Consider the following 25058-nt stretch of genomic DNA (forward strand, 5'->3'; position numbering starts at 1 on the left):
AAAGATTTCTCTGTAGCATGTGATGCTGTTTGATAGAATTTTACCCACAGTAGAACTTCTTTCAAAATTAGAGTCAATCCTCTCAAACCCTGCCACTGCTTAACCAAATAAGTTTATGCAATATTCGAAACTGTTTGTTGTCATTTCAACAATGTTCACAGCATCTTCACCGGAAGTAGTTTCTATCTCAAGAAACTACTTTCTTTGCTCATTATAAGAAACAACTTCTCATTGGTCAAGTTTTATCAGAAGATTGCAGCAATTCAGTCACATCTTTAGGCTCAATTTCCTTTTTTTTTTTTTTTTAAGACAAGGTCTCGCTCTGTTGCCTAGGATATAGGGCAGTGGTGTCATCATGGCTCACTACAACCTCAAATTCCTGGGCTCATGTGATCCCCCTGCCTCAGCCACCCAAGTAGCTGGGACTACAGGTGCATGCCACCATGCCTGGCTAATTTTCCTACTTTTTTGTAGAGACAGAGTCTTGCTATGATGCCCAGGCTGGTCTTGAACTCTTGGCCTCAAGTAATCCTCCTGCCTCAGCCTCCCAAAATGCTGGCATTACAAGCATCAGCCACCATGCCCAGATGTTCATGCCTTTAGATAAAAATCAATGATTGGGAATAGCCAGTTGCCAAATGAGGGCATGAAAACAATGAAACAAGTACTTCCATTTTCCAGACAATATGCCAGTTCTTGACAACACAAACATGAAGATTCTATCTATGTCCTAACAGATTTTATATTTGGGAGAGAGCCCTGTTTAGTCCTGTAACTACCTAAGAAAAAAGCTTATCCAGCAATCCCACTGCTAGATATATATCCAACAGAAAGGAAATCAGTATATAAAAAAGATATCTGCACTCCCATGTTTATTGCAGCACTATTCACAGTAGCCAAGATATGGAAGCAACTTAACTGTCCATGAATACATGAATGGATAAAGAAAATGTGGCATATATACACATGGACTACTATTCAGCCATAAAAAGGAATGACATTCTGTCATTTCCAGCAACATAGATGGAACTAGAGATATTATGTCAAGTGAAATAAGCCAGGCATAGAAAGACAAATAACACATGTTGTCATTCATATATGGGAGCTAAAAACATGGATCTCATGGAGGTAGAGAGTACAGTGGTTGTTACCAGAGGTTGGGGAGGATTTGGGGGAGGGGTGATGAAGAGAAGTTGGTTAATGGGTACTAAAATACAGTTAGAAGGAATAAGTTCTAGTGTTTGATAGCACAGCAGGGTGACAATAGTTAACAATAATTTATTGTATATTTCAAAATAGCTGGAAGAGAAAATTTGGAATGTTCCCAACACAAAGAAATGATAAATGTTTGAGATGATGAATATCCTAATTATCCCAATTTGATCATTACATATTGTATGCATGTATCAAAATATCACATGTATTCCATAAATATGTACAATTATTACATATCAATAAAAATTTTTTAAAGCTCAAAAGTTGGTTTGGTTCTATAAAACTAATCATTATGATTTATAAAAATCACCATAATTTATCAAATAATTATTTATACAAAGCTTTACAATACTTGACAATCACAATTATGTAAAGTGTTTTCATGTCAGATGACCCTAGAGTCAGTTATTTAATAAGACAGATACTACTCATTCAATATGCATTTGTAAGACGCTTATTGTATTCCTAGGTTCTGAAGACACAGAATGAATAAATCAGATGGGGTCCTGATCCTAGTCTATAGTCTATCAGGGAAGGCAAATATGTAAACAAATGTTATCATTAATTTGATAAGTGCTACAGCAGTAAAATAAACAAAATGCTATGCAAAGGCAGAGGAGGCCATAAGAAATCCATACTGAAGATATCAGAGAAGATCTAGGGAAAAAAGAAAAACAAGAGGAGAGGGTGGTATTCCAAACAAAATGACACAAAATAAAAAGGTGCAAAGGTAAAAAAAGAGTAAGTCATCTTCCAAAATTTACATATACTGTACTTTGATGTAGCTAGAAGGCAGGTTGTACAAGGGAGCATAGCTATTTAATTAGCTGCAAATTTAGGCAGGTACAGAACTTAAAGGCCAGGAGTGCATCTGACAGGGTTTGTATTTCAAGCAAGAGTAACCAGATGTTGCATTTTTTAAAGAAAATTACTCCGTTTTATAGGCGCATTAGTCCTCATTCAGTGAACCCTGTTGTTTAGGTCTACTGTAAGTGTCACATAGAGATCCATGCGTGAATGCAGCCCACATCAGCTGCAAGATCAGGGAGGAAAACGGAAAGCTGTAGAAAATGTTTATATACACAGACGGGCATTGTTCTGCCTTGGCCAGCCCTCAGAACTGCCAGAGCAGCAGAGTACATAGGTGGGTGGTTTATTGGGCACCCACAAGTCAGGTATATTGTGAGTGAACCCAGAACAGTCGCAGAATGAAGAACACCTGACAGGGTGGGTTTCCTAGGAATCATTTATTATTGTTTTAAAATAGGACTAATAAAGCAATAATGTTCTAGACATCTACCTAAATAATCAGACTCAGTTTCTACATACAAGCAACAGCTCATGGGCTTCTTTTCTATTTTGCCATGCTACTAAAACCATTGGATGTAAAATACTAGTTTGTTAATGAATTCTGTGAAGAGTACCATGACTGAAAATAAGTCTAAATAGCTGTAAAAGTGACCACAATGACATGAAATAAACTTAATAAGTCTAAAAACAACTACTCAGAAATCTATACAGAAAAATTGTTAATGTCTGAGACTGGATACAGAGAAATCAATTAGAAGGAAAAATGATAAACTTTAAAATAAAATGAAAAGAAGATGGGATATGAGTGATACTAAGAAGTCAGAAATTACATTATTTAATAACTAATTGAGTATGTGGACATAGAAGAGGACTGAATTTAAAATGGCCTCTGGTCTGGGCCTCAGGCAAAATGGTTATTACGTTACTAACAAAACTTGGGATAAGAGGATATAAGACAACATACGGATTTTGAAAATGCTCAGCTTTTTTATAGTTAACAAAATTTAAGTTTAAACAACCATGCAGCATGACCTTGCATTAATTAAACTAGAGTAAATTAATAAAAAATGACAATACTCATTGCTGTAGGATATTGAGGGAAAAGACACACTAACACATTGCTATCCTACAACCTGGTGAGAAATTGTTCTGAAAAGAAATTTGGCAACAAATATAAGAGCCATAAAAATTATCATATACTTTGACGTAGAAACCCAACTTTTTGGAATATAGCCCAAGGATGTAATTCAAAAGAAATAAAAAACCTATTTGTATAAAGATGTTTATAGCTGTGCTGTATATTACAGGCAAAAACTGGAAACAGCCCAAATGCCCAACAGCGAGGGAAAGCTTAGGCAGACTTTGGTACATTAATGCAATGGAATATTTTATTGCTATTAAGAATGATGAATATGAGAACTATGTAGAAATAAGGAAAGGGTCATATGAAGCAATGAGTAAAAAATGCAGAACTCAAAATGATGCATATACAATGATCACAACTATGTAAAATTATATCTGTATAACCAAGAGGATTAGAAAGGACTACAGAGCTGGTAATTTAGAGCACTGACATTTTTGTTATTGTTAGTTCAAGTTGCTGGGGATGTTTATGTGTTTCTAGTTATATTTCACTTATATTTAGTACATATACATTAAGAAAAATATTATAAATCTCCATTTTTTTCTTTCTGGCACATAAAAGAAAAAAAATGTTCATCAGTATCTTTCCTAGCCTTAAGTGATTTTCTCTAGTCTCTTGAGTCCTATTTTTATTTTTGGATGTGGAGGAAGTGGAGCCCACCATTTGCCACCATAATACCCCAGTGACATGCTCATTTCTTTCATCTGTTGCTTATTACTGTATCTAAGAGTCTTGACTTATTCATAACAAACTAGTATCTATGCGTTCACTTTTACACCATGTGCACAAACCGGGATGCCCTGACTACACTTAATGAACAGGGTAGAGACTTCTCCTAAGTAGGACTTTTTTTATCTCTTACATAGAGAAATACTTATTTCTGACGGTGGAGGAATTATCCCTCCATATAATGAAGGTTAATCCCTCTGGATTCCATTTCTTCTAACCTTAAAGGACTTCTCGTGTTGGCTATATCCTCCTTCTCTTGTATTATCTATCGCTTCTCCTCTCATGGATATATCTCAACACCTACAAACCTATTCTACTATCTACCAAATCAAAAGGGAAAAATGCCATCCTTGACCATACAACTCCCTTCGTTTTTCTGTCTGTCTTCACAGTACAAAATTCTCCTAAGAATTGTTGTCCGTATTATTTCCAATTTCTCACACCCCATTCACTCATTTAACTATACCAATCCAACTTCTGTTCCCACCATTCTCCTGAACTGTTTCTCAAGGTTACCAACAACTTACATATTGTCAAATCCAAAGGCACTTTCCTGTTACTTGACCTCCTGACCTGTGAGCAGCACTCCCTCCTAACTCAAAACTCTCTTTTCCTGGTTTGTGTGCACAGCATTTTCTCCTTTCCTCTCACTTCTGAGGCCATTTCTCTTTCCTTGTACCTCTAAATGTGCAAGTTCCTCAGGGCTCTCTCCTAAGCCTCTGTCTCCTTTTTTACACTCTCTTTAAATGATCTCCTCTATTCCTATGGCTTTAAATTCCATTTTCATGCTAATGACTCCCCAAATTAATATCTCTAGTAGAGGCCTTGATCACTTCATTTGTATTCAATGATATACTTGACATTTCTATTTAGATTCAATCATAATAAACATAACATGAAAACCAAAGTCATGATTTTCTTCCCAGAACCAGTTATTCCCCAGTCTTCCCATCTTCGTTATAACACCACCATCTACCCAATTACTTACACAACCCTATGTCACATTATCATACACTTATCCAACGTATTATCATGTCCTGTGAATCCTACCTCCAGCAATATATTCCACTGCCACCATCCTATTCCTGGTCCCCCTCATTCTTTCTCTGCACTACTGCAGCAGCCTTCTCACTGACTTCCCTGCTTCCTTTCTGATCCATTTTCCACAGAGTAGACATAACATACTTTTTATATAATTAATCATTTTCCTCCATCTTAAAAACATTCAATATCTTCCCAAATGTACTTAGAAGAAATTCCAACCCATTTTTATGCCTATAAGCCCCTTTGTAACATGACTCCTATTTTTTTTTTTTTTTTTTTTTTTGAGACAGAATCTCTGTTGCCTAGGGGAGAGTGCAGTGGCATCATCCTAGTTTACTGCAACCTCAAACTCCTGGGCTTAAGCGATCCTCCTGCCTCAGCCTTCTGAGTAGCTGGGACTACAGACACGTACCACCATGCCCAGCTAATTTTTCCATTTTTAGTAGAGATGAGGTCTCGCTGTTGCTCAGGCTGGTCTCAAACTCCTGAGCAATCCTTCCACCTCAGTTTCCCAGAGTGCTAGGATTATAGGCATGAGCCACCACGCCTGGCCCTTTTTCTTTTTTTTTAATTAAAATTTTTATTAAGATAATTGCAGATTCACATGCAGTTGGAAAAACAAAGAGAAATCCTCATAAATTTTGCTCAGATTCCCCCAATGGTAACATTTTAGAAAACCATAATATCACAGCCAGAATATTGGCATTGATATAATCCACCAATATTATTCAGATTCCCCAGTTTTACTTATACTCATATGTGTGTTTAGTTCTTTACAATTTTATGCCCTGTGTAGGTTCATGTATCTGACACCACAGTCAAGATACTGAAAAGTGTCATCCCCTCCAGGATCCCTGCTGTAGCCCTTTCTAACCATATTCATTGCCCTCCCCCACCACCTCTTTAACCTCAGGCAACCAATAATCTGTTCTCCATTTCTATAATTTTGTCATTTCACAAATGCTATATAGATGGAATCATACAGTATGTAACTGTATTGGTTTTTCTCATTCACTATAATTTTCTGGAGATTCATCCAGACTGTTGCAAGTATCCACAGTTTGTTCCTTTTTATTGGTTTCTAATCCAAATCTGCTGGCCAAGATTTTGTAAAGTTTCACTCTCTGTAAGAGGTCACTGGAATAGAGTGAGTAATTTTTCGCTTTTTTAAAACTTTTTTAAAATGATGCTATAAAGTACTAATATTAATGTGTTTTTTCAACAATGCATCCCTTCCAACCCATTCTAGAGATTGTGATATCTCATCACTCTCTGCTGACCATGGAAGGCATGGAGAGATAAGTTCTTCCACTGTTTCAAGGGGAATCTCTGATTTAGAGTGGGGAATGCCACTATGGAAAAAGTCCTTCCTTTCTTTGTAAGACCATAAATAACCAAGAAAAATACAAATACATTAATTCATTACATTTAATTAACAACGTCATAAGAACAGCTAAATAATCTGACCTACCCATCTAGGAGGGCAATGACGTTCTTCCGGGGCCGCCCAATATTAGGGCCATACAAGCTGGCTCTGGAGTAAATCCGGATGGGCTGCAAGAGGCTCTTCAGCTGGATGTAATCCTTTCCCAACTGGCTGCCATTTACTGCCCGGCCATGCATGGTCCGATAGTTATTTGGCTCTAGATTAAAAGCAGACATGTACGTCAGAGTTGAGAGGGTGAGTCTCTGCCAACCCATTCCTGGCCACAGAAAAAGATCTGCCTTTTTCTTAACAGTATGAATAAAATAACCAAAAAAGAGGGTGTGAATTATCTTAACTTGAGAAACCACTCAAACAAAAAGCTACCAGTGCCATCTTGCTATGCCATTGGTTTTCAAAGTAATCTTCACAAAAGATCACCTAATACACAACAGAGACCATAATGATTTTCAGGTGATACTTCATAATGAACGGTGTCCTGGACTGAATAGTATCCCTGCTTCCAAATTTATGTCTTCCAGAATCTCAGAATGTGATCTCATTTGGAAGTGGGATCTTTGAAGGTGTAATTAGTTTAGTTAAGATAAGGTCATACTGGAATTGGGTGGGACCTAAATCCAATGATGTGACAATGGAGACAAAGGTTGGAGAGATGCTGCTATGCTTGCTGGCAGCCACCAGAAGCTAAGAGAGAGGCATGGGATAGATTCTACCTCAGAGCCTTCAGAAGAAACCAATCCTGCTGATGCTCTGACTTCAGAATTCTGGCCTCCTGAACCTTGAGAGAATAAATTTCTATTGTTTTAAAATACCATTTAAAAAACAAACTATAGGGTAGTAAAAAAAGTACCTTGCTTTCTGTTAGAATTCCCAAGTTCCTGACATACATTTAGCATTTACTACTGCCTTTAGCAATTCACTTCACCTCTCTGAGTATGCTTTCTCATCTATACAATACTTACTTCATCAGGCATTTTATTTAGCATTTTGAGGTCCAAATAAAAGAGTCCATTTGGAAATGCTACATAAACTAAATACTATGCAAATGTAGGATGACAATATTGTTGATAATTCCAAATATAAACCTCTTAAGGAAGTAACCCTAAGACTTTTGTCATCAATCAGCAGCTAGTGGCAGCAAATAAGCATTGTTATGCCTTTTAAAATAAAAAGATAAATATATAATATTCTTTTTTTTGGTAACAGCTTTACTGAGATATCATTCACATACCAAACAATCCACTAATTTAGTATATATAGTTCAATGGTTTTTAGTATATTCACCCAGTTGCGCAACCATCACCATAACAAATTTTAGAACATTTTAATCATCCCAGAAAGAAACCCCATGCCTGTTAGCAGTCACTCCTCATCCCTCATAAGGCTCCCCAGCCCTAAGCAGTCACTTTCTGTAGCTATAGATTTGTCTATTCTGGGGGTTTAATAGATGGAGAATCATACAATGTGTGGTCTTTTGTGTCTGGCTTTCATTTAGCATAATCTTTTCAAGGTTCACCCATGGTGTAGAATGTGTCAGTACTTCATTACATTTTGTAGCCAAATAATATTGCAGTGCATGGATATGCCACATTTTATTTATCCATTCATCAATTGATGGATATTTAGGTTGTTTCCACTTTATTAACATTCATGAGCAAGTTTTTGTGTGGACAAATATTTTAATTTCTCTTGGACATATGCCTAGGAGTTGAATTTCTGAGTTACTTAGTAACGATAACTTTATGTTTAACTTTTTGGGAAAGTGCCAGACTGCTTTCCAAAGTGATTATACCATTTGACATTTCCACCAGCAGTGTGTTAGCATTCTAATTTCTCCACATCCTTACCAATATTTGTTATTTTTTTTTTTTTCATTTTTTAAATTTGGCCATCCTAAGTAAGAGTGAAGTGGTATTTAATTGTAGTTTTTTTGGTTTTGTTTTGATTTGCTTTTCCATGATGGCTGATGACGTTGAGTTGAGCATCTTTTCATATGCTTACTGGTCATTTGTATTTGTGTATCTTCCTTGGAGATAGGTCTATGCAGACCCTTTTACCAAAAATGTTCTTTTAATTGCTTCTTGTGTTGTCCTTAATATGGGTGAAACAACATAACACATGATACTCATGTAAGGTTGGTGGGGGGGTGCGTGTAGCCCCCTCCCCTGCTACAAACCCCTCTCCCCTAAGCAGTGAGTCAGCTCCACAAGAACCTGGCCCAGCCACATCCTGTGACTGGCAGCATATCCAGCCCCCGCTGTCTGCCCAACCCCAGAGACATCCTGTTGCAGCCCCAGAGACATCCTGCTTACTGAGAACTTAATAATCCACTTAAACAAACACCTAAAAAGCAAGCCCCCCTCCACTTATGCCCCTCACCGCATATAAATACCCTTGCCTCAGTCCCAGAGGACTGCAACTTCCCGAGTCCCTGGAGCGCTCCACTTTCTCCCAGGGCCCAGGAACCTCACCCAGGTCTCTCCCTTGGGATCGGTTACCCTCACCCTAGAACACTCCAATAAAACCTCTTTACTTAACCCTTTCAACTCTGCTCATCTTTCTTTCTCTGGTGCCAACCATCCAAAAACCTTACAATTCATACTTCTAAGAACTAGGTCATCATGGCTCAGTCTTTTTTTCCTTAATTAATAGACTCCATTTATTTTTATATTTTAGAGCAATTTTACATTTATAGAAAATTGAGCAGACAGTACAGAGAGTTCCCATACAACTTGTCTCCCCACTTCACACACACACCATTTGTCTTGATGTGGTGCATTTGTTACAACTGAAAAACTAGTAACTAATATAATAATACATTATTATTAACTAAAGTCCATATTTTACATTAGGGTTTACTCTTTGTGTTGTACAATTGTATGGGTTTTGAAAGGTGCATAATGTCATGTATCCACCATTACAATATCATACACATAAGTTCACCACCCTAAAATTCCATGTGCTCCACCTATTCATTCTTCCCCCCCTCCCCGTAGAACTCCTGGCAGCAAGTGATCTGTTTACTCTCTATATATGGTTTTGCATTTTCCAGGATGTCATATAGTCAGAATCATGGCTCAGGGTCTTTTAAATGAGATAAGAAGTTGGCCTTACATTCTGTGAACTGTCAGTGCTGGTATCAAAAAATGACCAAATCAGATTTTCTGTCTCTTGCCAATTTCATATGGCTAGAGAACTCAATGGTATGTCAACAAGGTAAATCAGGACAATAGATTTTCCAGGTTATTAGAAGGCTTTAGGATAGTTAGAAGTAGCAGGCAAAAGTTCTACTTGATCATTTCAGTTAGATGTGCTCTTTCCGAGCAAACAGAGTACTTTCTGAGTATCCTGTTCTGAGCAAACAGAGGGGAGTATTTGAGATTAGAAGGTGATGGCAATTATTTTTGTTCCTTAAAGTGTCCACTGCACTGCAACTGTGGCTCATATCAGTGAGAACAAAATAAATGAAGACCTTGGTCATACCAATGATTCATCCAACCTCCACACAAATAGCAACTGTCCCACGAATGCTTTCCTTAATTATCTCACTGTGACACTAACCAGAATTTTAGTGAGAGAATGTGGTTCTCCACTATGATACTGCACTCAAAGAACAAATGTATTTCAAACATCAGTACCTTCTCTTAATAATCAAAGAGTAATTAACTTAAGTGCTTAAAAATGTAAGCTATTAATTTGTCAACATGATTGTACATTAATTTATAATTTTATTCTATATTACTTGTTAACTTAACAACTTTCCTGATTCATTCTTTATTCCTTTCAAACTATAAGGGATACCTCCAGTTCTAGTATTATGAGGGTTTAATATTTCCATAGTTTTAAGTTTATCCTGCCTTTACCTTTCGATAACAAACTCCTGGAGACTAAGAATTCTTTGTTCTGTATATTCACTCTTAGTCACAGTATGGTCTACCAAGCCATATAGTAGTGGGCAGAGAAAGAATTCAAGGATATCCTCCAACTCCTACCTTCCACTTGGCATAATATTTTGCAGGTGCTCAACACATACATATTAAATGCAAGAGTGACTAAATACTGTGAGAGTATGTATATGGATGGGAACGTGTGGGAACAGAATTGAGACGATGAAAGTGAAGAAGGTGAGAAGCAGACAGGGAGAGAGAAATGAGAAAAGTAAACAGGCAAAGAAACCATATGGTTTCTCATTTTTCCCTTCTCCTCCTTTTTTGTCCCTTTTTTTTCCCTAACCATCAAAACTCTATCCTCGGAAAATATAGTTCTCTAAAGCTCTGAGCTTCATAAATAATTAGCAATGTGGTTCAATCCTATGTTTGGCTTTCACAAGGCTATAACTGTTATATATATATACACACACAAATATACACAATCAAAATGTATAAATGTACATTTATACATTGTACATGATGTATATAAATAAATAATACATTTATCCACACAAACACAGATTAAAAACTTAATAAATATTGAGCAAATGAATGAATACAGCTGGGCTGTCTGAATCATCAGAATCATCATCTCTAAAGGGCTAAACTTTCTAAGGTCAGAAATTTGATTTTATCAAATCACCCAGTAGACAGGCTCCAGGGAACTGAGTCATATAACTAATTCTCAAAAGAGAATAACGGGTGACTGTATATAGGTTAGGAATAGGCATGAATATATGACATTGATTCAATAATTAATTACAGTAGCTTTTACTTGCTTATAGAAATGGGAAAATCTGTTTGGGAAGCACATTTATAATTCATAATGTAGCACAGTGGTTATTCAATTAGAGGTATTGCATTATCTTAAGGGAATTTTTGTTGTTAAGTATAGCCCTCTACAGGACACTGTTTTTCCCTGGAGCAGAGTTGGACTAGAATTTTTATACACTTCCAGAATTTGAGTCCCAGCTTCAATATGCCCCCAGTTCTTTTTTACTATAGATTTACCAGTGGTAGAAATGCAAAAAATTACAATTATTATATTAGTTACAGAATTTACAATTTATGAACATTTATGGAAACATTTTATATCTACAGGATATAATTATTTAAAATCTTGTATCAAGAAAGTCATTCTTTCATAGACTTTGGCATTCTAAACTTTCTCAATCTTTGCCTCTTGATATTGGGTATATCTTGCTTTTGTGGTCTGTGCCCACACAATTCACTGATTTCAAAGGAGAAGGGGACAAAAAAGTAGGTTAGTCACTTGAAGTTTAGCCATTCTAGCAGGAACAACCAATGAAATGCCTACTTTGGTTTTTCCAACACTACATTTGCTCTAGAGATAAAATACTTGTTAACAGGGTATGGGTATATGGAAGAATGAGTGATAAAAGGCCCAACCAGTTCTATTGCCCCTCCCTAAATATGGATATAATGATTAAACTATTACCTTTGTCCAAAAACATAGGTTACAAAGAAGAAAATGGATATAAGATTGGAAAAACAAGACTAGGCCAGGAAGATGACCATAGATAATTTTTGAGGGGTAAAGGGCTGAATACACATCATAGCATAGTTGTGAGAAGAATACTATACGTTGGGTATTTTAAGGAATGTGATTCTAGCCCAAGAAAACTATCGGTAGTTGCAAAATGAATGAAAGAAACAGCAAAATAAATATTCTTTAAACCCCAAAATGCAAGTTGAGTTAGATAAATTATTTATTAAAGTTACATAAAAACAGAAATGTATTTTTAAAAAGAAAAGGGAAGAGAAAAATCCTAACTAACCCTAGACTTCCTGACTACATTAAAAAATCAACTATAGAAATGCTCACAAAAACATTACTGGATACTTTCCACTTTATAGAGTTTTAAAATTCATGAATTTGGTTATTCTCCTATCTATTCCTATTGTCTCATCAATGACAGTGCCTTTTCTCCTCCCCCAAAATGATTCTTTGTTTTTGTTACGCCCTGAAGAGGCACTTAAAAGGACGATAATGGGTACGAAGTGCAGTGTGGCTAAGGTGACTAACACTCTTTTAATGTAATTAGCTCCATCTCTGAACTATTTAACATAGTTTGAGAGAGGAGGTAGATGGGAGAGGCAAGCTCTCAGCTGTCTGAAATAGATGAGTGTACATAGAAAGATGTATATACTCTCTCCCCTCACCTGCACCTACCACCAAATCACTCCAATTATGCCAACTGAAGATTTATTTAGTTTAACAAGCTTCCACACTCAGAGATGCTGAAAACTCTACATTTCTAATTATTCCCATCAATCATTTGTAGATAAGTTTTAATTGCTTTGGATTTATCTATAACTACTTGAGGTTTTTTACAAACCAATTTTATTTAGGCAGCACAATATTTTTACATGGAAAACAAACAAAAAAAGCCTTTTGGCACAGCATTTATTCTCCAATTCAGCAGAAGTTTACAACTCCTCAGTGTCTAATACCCATTTTAAACATTATACCTAATGGGCCCTTATGGCAGGTATAATTCCCTATTTGAAGATATCTTGCTCTATTTGGAGTCTGATATTGAAGCAAAGAAAGGTTAGGTTGGGTGGTCATGAGTAGCTAAAATATCAAAGAATATCAAAAAGCATGAAATAGAAGATAGGAGTGGAAGGGATCACTAAAGGACTTTGCCAATATGCAATAATTTTGCCTGGTTCAAAGTTGATCACATCATCCCTGCTTTTATTGTGGAATGTATGACACCAAACTGGTATGGAATATGAAAAAAACCTCAGGTTATCCCAGTTCTACCTCCTACAGTCAAAATATTTTCAGTTCAACTCAACAGGTCTCCATTTGGTCCCTAACTCTTCCCAAATTTCCCCCACTGCAGATAAGGAAGAGAGAAAAGCAGAGTAAGAGCTAAGAAAATGGAGGTACATTCCAGTTAATGACTAATAATAGGAAAACAGGACATTTTATTCCTATAAGACTCGCCTCCCTTGCCCTTTTATTATGAAGCCTTCAAATTCCAGAATGTAAAAATATATATGTGAGCATGTGTGTGCATGTGCACAAACACACTCATAAACATAGTGCTCCAAACAAATACCAGTTATCTACAGAAATGCAAGGCCATGGACAAAAATGTTGGAATCAACTTGTATCAGTAATTTTAAGGGAATTCTTGTTTTGTTAGACTCAATTGTTTTGTTCTAAGGCTTACCAAAAAGTCTTTTAATTAGAGAATCAGAAAATTTTCAGATTTATTCTATTTATAATTTTAACTATAACACATTTTGATTGAATCAATATTACAGAGTCATAAAATTTATAGAATAACATATATAATACACAAATATATATCATAAATAAATATATATTGGGAAAATAACATGATTTAGGAACTATTTCTCCAAAACATGTTCCATGAAATATTGTTCTATGGAAGGAATGATAACTTATGCTACAAACACACACAAACACACACACTCTCTCTTCAATGATTAAATAGGACTGGCTACATACTTTGCAGGGACCCATGCAAAATGAAAGTATGGGTCCCCTTGTTAAAAAATTATTAAGAATTTCAAGACAGTGATAGCAGAGCGAGCATTAAACCAAGCATGGATCTCTTCTAAGCATGGGGCCCTATGTGACTACACAGGTTGCACACCCCTGAAACCAGCCATGGTTAAATGATTTAAGAAGTGCTGGATTAGAAAAAAAGTCAAGATTTTTAAACATTTCTTTGCAGCAAGACTTCTCAGAGCCTTTTATATGCTAATGTGCACTGAGAACCTTCAAGAGGTTCATATACCTTACAGCAAAGCTCTTTTGAATTATTATTTTATAAGGATCATCTTGTAGGATCAATGTTCCACAGAAGACACATTGTAAAATGCAGCTCAGGCTGTGCAAATAGGTTGTAATATCAATAAGTTAGTCATAAATCACTATATTTTCCCCACTTTTTAAGGCATTTCCCTCATATTTGGAATGAGGTAACTAGAGATAATTATAGATGCAAATAGTGTGTATTCTATTGTCCTTCACTATTCGGTCTTTTACCATTTGGATGATCAAGTCAGTGGCCAAACATCCCAAATGTTTTCTGGGCCAGTATACTAGGGATGGTCTAACTGAGACTATATTACAAGCCAACTTATTTTTTCCCCTTAATCTTGTCAATTCAGAGGAAATAACATCCTTACTTACCATTACCCAGTTCCCAAGAAATGTTGTACTTTTTGCTGGCGCTGTACTTCAACAGACTCAGGGCACTAGAACTGTTCCAGGAGTTATTGGGATTACGACGCAGTGCATTTAGAGCAAATATCAGGTGGAGTCCAGAACAATCAGCAAAGTTATAAAGTTTGTCTAGAGACCTGGCTGGGAAGAAGCAGAGAAAGGCTTGTAACTTTCAAATCAACAGTCTAACCAAAGGATAATATTAGCTGCTACAAAAAGCCTTTCTATGAGCTTCCCACTAATAAGGAATTACACAGTCAGGCTTCTAAAAGGGACTATTACCTTTTGGTCTGGGGTACATTTCAAGGTGATTTTAGAAAGCAGCACACAGAACTCCAGACAGAGGTTGCAAATTGGCAACCAAGTCTAGTCCATGGTATGTTTTATTTGTTAACAAAATATTGAATTGTTGATGTTTAAAAATGGGAAGATTTCACAAAGTAGCTGGATTTCTAACTTTTCTTGAAAAGTCAGATCTGGCACTGCTGGGTCTATCTTCCTGCAAAACATGATAGGAATAGTGTGTCAGGGTACAGGCCAGGAAAGATGACTCACTAATGAGTCTTGGAAAATAGCTCAGCCTAGCCGGACTTCCAAAAAATTTTACTGAAGTCCACATTTCTAATATTTCTGACAATGGAAATACTATACCCATTACTATAAATATGTTCATTGTCAGGTTGATCCCATATACCATCAACTCTAGCATCATGGGTCTCCCCTATCCCAATCCTTCATTTCTATTGCTACTGTTATTTTTCTGGCTCTCATTTCCACTTACATGAGTTATTACAATGTCTGTACTTGCCTGTATTCTTCTAGATTCTTCCCATCTTGCCAATTCATCTTCCCCCAATCACTCCCATCCAGTTTCACTCACTCCTCAAAATCTTAGTGGCTTTTCAATACACTTTTCTTCCTTAGTTCAAGGCCTCTGCAACTCACCCATAATCTTTCCCCCAACTTTAGTCGTCTCTGTTTCTCTCAATGAGTTCTTTGTAGGTGTCAGTCAGTTTTATTTATTACAGAACTCCCTGCCCCATTGACCTTTGCTCTAATTATTCTCCTCATTTGGCATGCCCTTATTCCTCTCTTAAACATATCCAGATTTTGTCTTTTCAGGAAGCATTTCTCAAGGTATGGATAACATGATTTTAGGTGGTATACAGTTTTGAAAAGTTTTTTAGGTGGATAATTATGTACAGGGGTTCACACTATCCTTGTATTCATTAAACCTAAAGCAGAGTCTCTCAAATGGGGTTCTGTGGAACACTAAGGTTACAGAAGAGGTCACTACGGATTCTGTAAGAGATGATCCAGTGTGACCAAAGTCCCTTATTAGCAATTTTGTTATGGTATTCTAGTCCTTTAAATTAGAACCATCATCATTTGATGGAGTCCATTATCAGTTTTTGACGTGGGATATAGGGAAGCTGTCATTTCAACCTTCTCACATGTAAGAAAGCATTTTTTAAGAAGCATCAAGAATGAGGACACAAATTGTCTCATTTCAGTTGAAAACTAAATGTATTTATAGCCCTATTAAAGTGATCATGAAACCAGCACATGTGTATAATGATTTTATAATTATCTATATGCCACTTAGTAAGAAAGTGGTATTTTTTCAAAGTCATATAAAATTATGCCTTAGGCTACAATTTTATTTATGTTGTTCTGACATATAGTTTTAGATACTTTACTTTCAACATCGTTAATACATTTTTCATATTCAAAACATTAATTAAACTAAATTCATAAATTAAACCTAACAACCCTACCTTTAGAAAATTATATACCATTTTGGTTTAAACCAGTTATTTAACAAACACCAATTATGTTTGCCTTTTAAGTTTTTTAAATTCATGAAAAGGAAAAATGGAATTAATTTCAAGAAAGAAAGTTAACTACTCCTTTTCTTTTCAAGAATGGTTGTCTATGTGCACATACGGAAATAACATTCATTGGAAATCAAGTGGGACGGAGAGGGAGGAGGGGATGGATAAATTCACACTTAAGGGGTACAATGCACACTATCTGGGGGATGGGCACACTTATAACTTTGATTCAAATGGTACAAAAGCAATTTATGTAACCAAAACGTTTGTATCCCCGTAATATTCTGAAATGAAAGAAACATCAATGGTTGTCTAAAAAGTCATTTTCTTTTCTCTTTTTCGAGATAGAGTCTCGCTCTGTCACCCAGGCTAGAGTGCCGTGGCGTCAGCCTAGCTCACAGCAACCTCAAACTTCTGGGCTCAAGGGATCCTCCTGCCTCAGCCTCCTGAGTAGCTGGGACTACAGGCGCGTGCTACCATGCCCAGCTAATTTTTTCTATTTTTAATACAGACAGGGTCTCTTACTCAGGCTGGTCTCAAACTCTTGACTTCAAACGATCCTCCCACCTCCGCCTCCCAGAGTGCTAGGATTGCAGGCATGAGCCACTGTGCCCAGCCTAAAAAGTCATTTTTTGTTTTAAATTGTACTTGTATTTACCATATACTACATATCATAACTCAGTAGCATTCATAAAATAGAAATTTGTGATGAGAATTTTAGGCCTCCTTATAGGCCTAGATACCAAAAGATCTAGTAGGAAATGTTGAAAAAGGAAAAACTGAAGTTTCTTCTATCTGTATCATCAGAGTCAGTATCCTTTGCGGGGAGGGGGAAACCATACAAAGGAATAGGCTAAGAAACTGACTAAACTAAACAGATTCTCAGGAAAATATCACTCTATATTTAAAACATTGGCAGTTATTGGATTATTAGATCTACATCTAAATAATCACACTAATTAATAGACTATGACCTTTAGATATAATAATGTTTATCCAGAAGTTCCCTAAGACTTGAGAGTTACTATTATAGATTACTCAAAAAATAATCTGAAGACAAAGACATTAAGAGAGGTCCATTTTTAAGCCATTTAATATTTATTGTGACATGAAAATTAATTTTTTTTGAAAATTAAATTATTTTATCAGGAAAAAATTCTCAATATTCAATTAAATATTTTGTTCATCCAAATTCTTCATAGTTGCAATGACAGCTTATAATTTATTAAGTATGTAATAAAATATACTTATTTTCATAATTTTTAGTTTCATTTATAAACTACAATCCTTGTCAAATATCTCTGTCAATTTTTTTTTTTTTTTTTTGAGACAGAGTCTCACTCTGTTGCCTGGGCTAGAGTGCCGTGGTATCAGCCTAGCCCACAGCAACCTCAAACTCCTGGGCTCAAGTGATCCTCCTACCTCAGCTTCCCGAGTAGCTGGGACTACAGGCACGCACCACCACACCCGGCTAATTTTTTCTATTTTTAGTAGAGACAGGGTCTTGCTCTTGCTCAGGCTGCTCTCGAACTCCTGAGCTCAGGCGATCCTCCCACCTTGGCCTCTCAGAGTGTGAGGATTACAGGTGGGAGCCACCAAGCCTGGCCATGTATCAAAATTTAATATGAATGACTGATACTCCTTTTAGGTAGGCTGATTCTAAGTAGCCTTTTCCTAAAATTAATCATCTCCATATAATGATTATTTCCTGTATTTGTTTCACACATATTAGAAAAACAAATATCCATCAAACACAAAAAACACATTAAACCTGTGATTTCATGGATTTGAAGATTTAAGGCAAGGCAAAAGTTATTTACAAAGGAAAATGTGTCAATATAAAGAACAGTGTGGAGAAATAATATGGATGATTTGTTAATATGGCAAAAATTGAGAACTAGAATGCTAAAAGTTTGGGAAATACTTCCTTAAGAAAAAATTTAAGTCCTGCCTCTTCCATAAAGCCATTCCTGAACTCACCAACCTCCCTAAAATGACTTCACCCTTCTCTAAACTCAGGGGCTATATCATTTGTTGGCATCTGAATGCCTTGTGATGTCTCCTGTGACACTGTGTTATTTTAGGATTTATCTCTTGATATATTCACTTCTCTGGAGTGAATGGCATGTTTTCCCAGTTAAACTGTATTAAGTTCCTAAGGCTGACACTGTATCTCATTTTATCCTTCATAGCATCTAGCACATAATTTTCTGCCTTAAAGTCAGGCTGAAGAGTTCTCATAGCCCAAATCCTTTTTATTGTATAAAAGTGGTCTAGTAAGAAACTGAAAGGGGTAAAAAAGAGAACTGTCTAAAGTAATTATTGGTAGTTTAAGAGATGTGCTCTACAGAAAAGTATACATATCTGAACATATAGAATTTAATAGATACTCAACAGATGTAATCTTCCTTGGAATATTTGATCAGGTTTCCTCTGAGCAGGTAGATACTGAAAGATGACTTTCTACTCTCTCCGACAGAGGGGGCCAATGCCTCTATGTCTTCTAGTGAGGTTGCCTTGACATTTCACATGAATATAATTGTAAGGAGTACTGTCTAGCAGGCAGCTGACCATCAGGAGCTTGGGCTTGAGAGAAATGTAAGAGTGAGGCTTGGGAGTCATCTATAAAGTGGTTGATGGTGTGAAAGTTCTCGAGACTTCTGAAGGACAAAATGAAGAAAGACAAAACCTTAAGAAAGGTCTGGGGAGATGAAAAAAAGGCAGAGAAGAAGAGAAGAACCCAGATACGTGATCTTAAAGAACCTGCGATAAGACGCTGCTCAATAACAGTAGGTGTTAGAGACAAAATGAAGAGAAAAAGGACTGAGGAAAAAAGTCATTAGATTAATCAAACAGTGAGTTTAGAAACTAGATTTAGAGTGGGGATGAGAACCTAAGAATGAGTATATAGAGAACAAGGAATAGATTCTGGCATATTCAACTTATCAAAGTTCTGTGGCAATGAAAGGAAAAAGAACAAAATAGTAACTAGAGAAGCACTGGAGATTGGTTTAAAAAATTCAGGAACCAAGAACGCTTTTCTTTAAAAAAGTCATTTCTTCAGTGAGGCTAAACTCAGCTTTATATTAGGAAGAAACAGATAAGACTCAATGAATTCACACTAAGATATGAATGATTGATTAATTTCTGTAGATTCCTCAGGACTTGACACTTTAAAAACAAAACAAGCCAACAAACAATATATAGGATAGTCATAAACTCATTAATTTATTCAATAAATATTTATTGAGCAGTTACTATGTGCCAGGCACTATTATGCACCATATACACATACAGATGATCCCTGACTTACAGTGATTTGACTTAATGATTTTTCGACTTTATGATGGTGCTAAAGCAATACACATTCAATGGAAACTGTACTTCATGTAGTGATATAACTATTCTGTTTTTCAATTTCAGTGTAGTATTCAATAAATTACATGAGATATTCAATGCTTTATTATAAAATAGGCTTTGTGTTATATTATTTTGCCCAACTATAAGCTAATGTGTGTTCTGAGCAAGTTTAAGGTAGGCTAGGCTGAGCTACGATGTTTAGTAGGTTAGGTCTATTAAATGCATTTTTGACTTAATGATATTTTTGACTTATGATGGGTTTATGAGGACATAACCCCATGGTAAATCGAGGAGCATCTTGTGTATGTGTGTGTGTGTATAGCAATGAGCAAAACACAAAAAAGACCCTACCCTCATAGAGGTTACATTTAGTGTGATTGGTGGAGGAGGTAAAGCAGAATAGGGAATAGGTAAAACCTATAGGAGTTGGTATACTATTTTAAATATGTATCACCAATAAGGTACCATTTGAGCAGAGACCCAGTGGAGGTAAGGGAGTAAGTCAAGTGCGTAACTATGGAAAGAATTCCAGTCAGAGGATACAGTAAGGCAAAAGGCCCAAGACAGGTAGGAGACTGATGAATGTGAAGAACAACAAAGAGGCCAGTGTGGCTGCCCCAGAATGAATGAGAGGGAGACTAGTAGGAGATGAGGTCACAGTGGCAGCAGGGCCAGATCATGCAGGGCCTTCCTGGACATTGTAAGAACTTTGGTGTTTACCCTGAATGACACAGGAAACCACTAGATCATTGTGAACATGACCCAACTTACATCTTAAAAGCATCACTCTGGCTGCTGAGCTGACGAGAGTGAAGAGAGAGGGGTAGAGTAAGGGTGAAAGGTCATTAGTTAGGAATGTACAGCAATAATTAAAGCAAGGGATCATAGTGGTTTGAACCAGGGTGGTAGCAGCAGCGTGATGGAAGTGATTGGGCTCCTGGGTTGTTTTACAGGTAGAGCCGATAAGATTTGCTGCAAGGTTGGATGTCAGGTATGAGAAAAAAAGAGTCAAGGGAAACTCTGAAGTTTTTGGCTTGAGCAACAGAAAGATGCATTTAACATTTATGAAGGAAGTAGGGAAGACTGGGAGAAGGAGAAAGGGAGGGCAAAGATCAGAATTGGGTTTAGGGTATATTAAGTTTGAGATGCTTTAAACATGTAGGTAAAGAATTTGAGTGAAGAGAATGTACAAATCCAGAGTTAAGGGCAGAGGTGTTGACTGGAAATACAAAGCTAACTGAATAAAACATTTTGGAAGTTTGGGAGAGATAGGGAGCTTTTTATTGTAAAGAAGGGAAATAGGAGCTGTCATAGGGATCTTCCAACTTACAGATGACAATATCCTCAAAGTAGCTTACTTCCTATCCCAGCTCTTCCCCTGCTCCCCTTTCTACTGAGCACCTATTTCTTGATTCTCAGTTACCTTGACTCCCTATCCAGGATTAGCTTCCACCTTTTCATTCTGTTTTTGTTTATTTATTTCCCCCAAAGTAATGGCCACCCAACTTTTCCTTCCATTCTTTGACAGGGACAATTCACATGTTCTTTATCTTACGCAAAAGTACTATGTAAACAAAGCTCATAAACATGGCCCCAACCCTCACGTTTCAAATTGATGGCCCCCTCCAAGTTTCTTTTCTATAGAAATTATGGAGCCACAGATGTTCCCTGAGAATTAAATTATTTGCTCAGTAATTTTGGCTTCCAATTTTGCTTCCTGTGTTCTATCAATATGAGGTATTATGGCTTCTTCATAACTCAATACTTAAGAAATCATTGCCAGTATTAACCCTACCCAAAATAGGCTCCTTTCTATTACATGCTGTTTTCCTTGAGGGGTTAAGGAGTACCTGCCCTCAAAGAACTGGCATCAAAGTATCGAGTTCTGCTCAAGTATGTCCAGTCTCTGCATTTTGTTGTTCATGTGATTTGATAATCTGTTCATATCCTCATGTGCTCACATTAAGAATAAGCAGACACTACTTTATAGCACCCATTTCTCCTTTTGGAGTCACCAGCACTGTCCTCCAAGAGTTAAGGGTGGATCATGTGCCCAAGTCCTTAGCCACACAGAAAAAGTACTCTCTCTTCATGTGAAGGCTGCAAAAGAATGAAATCATCACAAAAGGTTATTATAGTCCTTCTTGCCATTTAAGAAAACAACAGGATTGAACTAAACCTTCAAAATAAATTAACTGCATTGTCTGTGTGATACTTGCTTACGCTTGGCCCAAAGAGTTTCTCAAACACTACTCTGATAAAAATTAGGCCACATTAGAACTCCCCATCATTCTTTGACAAACTACATTATTCCATGGTTCCATGTTGTTCCAAGCTTGTTATCTCTGTCTGGAATAGTCTTCTTCCTCTTTGTCACTCTTCATAGCCTAGGTCAATGGCCTCCTCTGTGAGAGCTTCCCTGAATCCCCAAGGCAGAGACATTGGGACTCCCTCCTCTGGTCTCTCCCAGCTCTTTATCTGCTCTTGTTACAGCAACAGCCAATCATGCTATCATTGTTCAGTTCTGCCTCCCTCGCTAAAAGCAGATTGGAGCATTTGCCAAAGAGAAGGCATCGTGTCTGCCTTTTTAGCATCCAGTTCACAGTCTAGTAGACAATAAACCTTAATAAGTGTCTGACTCATACAGGTATTATTTAGGCCCATTCAGTGCCACTTACAATCTGTACCCTAACTATCTACCATCAATTATCACTATTCATTATAGCAAATTCCCTTTAGATTATGTCTATTACTTCATGCTTTTAAATGTATTCAAATAATATTGCTTTAAAGTATTCAGTATGGAGTGAATAATATTGGTGAGACATAGGTGACCATCCAATAGAGGATATAAGAACAGAGGAATTTTTGGTGGAAGCCAGAAAAGAAATGCGAAAGTGAAAGCATAGTGAGGCAAACTCTGAACTAACTCTCTGCCTCTTATAATGCAAAGAGTAATCATCAGGTAATGGGGAACCATTTGAATTAGTGAGCACAACCAATGGGGGGAGCCATTTTAACTGTAGCTATTAAGAGAGAACAGTTTGAAAACTGCCTCGGAGGGAAATACAGTCATTTCAGAAAAAGTGACTATATCACCAAACTGAGAGCTAATTTTAATGGGAAGAAAAATATCTCCAATTCAGTCAGGGCAATGAAACTTTAACTAGGTTATAAAGAAATCAGTGCAAATGTCTATAATTTGACAGAGGCTGTTGAAGGAGAATGAGATTTGGGAAACGTCTGTGAATAAAAATTACAACACTATCAGAAGATTCTGGGCTAGAGATTAATTATTGCATTAGTCAATTTAACTAGAGTAAAAGGAAAACTGAGTGCCAGTGAGTATAGTGGGACCTCTGGATCCCATCAGAAACCCATCTAAGTGGTGACAGGAGAAGAGTAGAAGAGACATTGACATTAGTAAGGAGGCTAAGAAATGTGCCCTTAAGAAACTAATTTTAAAAGCTGTAAATAGTAGTTCTAGAGGGTAGTTTGGAAATATTTATCAAAATTTTAAATGCTTAGTCCCTTAGACCAAGCAAGCCCACTCACTGTTAGGCATTCTTCCTATATATTAATATATACTTATAAAAGTTCTCCAAGATCTATGTACAAAGAATATCATTGCAGTGCTCTTTTTAATAGCCAATAATTGAAAAAAATCCAAATGCCTATCAAATGGGAACTGGTTAAATAAATTAAAGAAAATCTATGTAGGAAGAGATTATAAATAAGGAAAGGGAGAAGGCTAGAATAAACTTGGTAGAGTTGGATTGGAATTGGGGGTATCAGTATAACTACTGTTGTTTTATATATATAGATCCTCCCTGACTTATGATGGGGTTACATCCCTATAAACACACTGTAAGTTGAAAATATTGTTAAGTCAAAAATGCATTTAATAGAGCTAACCTACTAAACAACAGAGCTCAGCCTAGTCTACCTTAAATGTGCTCAGAACACTTATATTAGCCTACATTTGGGCAAAATCACCTAACATAAAGCCTTATGTATAATAAAGTGTTGCATACCTCAAGTAATTTGTTGAATACTGTACTGAAAATAAAAAACAGAATGGTTGTATGGCTACTCAAAGTATGGTTTATACTGAATGTATATCCCTTTCACAGCATTGTAAAGTTAAAAAATCATAAGTTGGGGACTATATACAGATGGATATATATATAGAAATGCAGATGTTTGTATGCATGAATTTAATATATGTAGGACATATATTATATTAGGAATATAGATACACACACACACACACACACACACACACACATATATATATTTCCTAACTGAAGAAGCCTAGAAGCAATGACATTCGAGTATCAATGAGCACACTTAGAACCCAGGTTTTAGTTTCTAAATATCATTCTTTGGTTTCTAAATACCATTCTTTAATAAAAGGAACCAGGGCTCCTTGGAGAAATGGCTGATGCCAGGACTAGGTCAGAGAAAACATAAGATGTGCCTAGGACATTTTTCGGTACCAGATAGTAAAGAAGTACTCAAAAAATGATTGAGGTATGTCAAGAGGACATAGAAGCTAACTTAAAGGAGTTCCCAATGTCTAAAGCTGAGAAAGTTTGAACAACAAAATAAATGATAGCATTGGATTGTAGCCCACAGAACTAAAATAAATAAGTGAATAAAATAAGTCAAACTATATAAATAAATAATTGATTAAATAAATAAACAGGAGGGGAAGGACATCTCTTCCTTACACTAGAATATCAATTAATAATAAAAGTAGGAGAAATAAGGAAAACAGAAAATTACCCTTGGGCAACATCTCAGTAGTAATGGTTATAGCCAAGAACCACTGATAGATGCTAAAATTAGTATGTAAGAATATGATAAAAAAATATATTTGGATGGTCTCAAAATGTCTTCCCACAGATATTAATTTATTACAAAAGTAAAAATAGTAAATTTATAGAGATGAAACCTGGCAGACACCGTCTTATCCTTGTGATCAAAGTTAACCTTAGTAGTTATAAGACATAGTGACATGAAGCTCTGAGAAGAGACCAACATCACTTCTGTGGTATTCTTACCAGAAGTGGAAAACCTTAGTTTTCCTTAGTTTTCTGCATGACAGAACCTCACACAAACCCAACTGAAGGATGTTATACAAAATAACTAGTCATGACTCTTCAAAAATATCAAGATTATGAAAGAGAACGAAAGACCGAGAAATTATCAGATTGAAGGAGAATAAGGAGACATGCCAACAAAATGCAATGTGGTATTCTGGAGGGGATCCTGACCCAGAAAAAGAATAATAATAGGAAAATTTTCCAAATTT

The 25058-nt window shown here is 36.4% G+C and overlaps 1 protein-coding gene across 3 annotated transcripts in view; it reads right to left on the minus strand.

Annotated features, from left to right (window-relative positions):
* HPSE2 (heparanase 2 (inactive)) overlaps positions 1-25058 on the minus strand; it is a 526089-nt gene that overhangs the window by 201275 nt on the left and 299756 nt on the right. For 2 of the 3 annotated variants that reach the window (XM_069460602.1, XM_069460601.1), the window contains one exon: positions 6414-6585. In XM_069460602.1, the coding sequence (XP_069316703.1) occupies positions 6414-6585 (172 nt within the window). Of the gene's footprint in view, positions 1-6413; positions 6586-14513; positions 14688-25058 lie in introns of all 3 variants that reach the window. The other variant, XM_069460600.1, reaches the window with a different exon arrangement.

The sequence above is a fragment of the Eulemur rufifrons genome, chromosome 28, assembly GCF_041146395.1.
Source record: "Eulemur rufifrons isolate Redbay chromosome 28, OSU_ERuf_1, whole genome shotgun sequence".
NCBI classification, from domain to species: domain Eukaryota; kingdom Metazoa; phylum Chordata; class Mammalia; order Primates; family Lemuridae; genus Eulemur; species Eulemur rufifrons.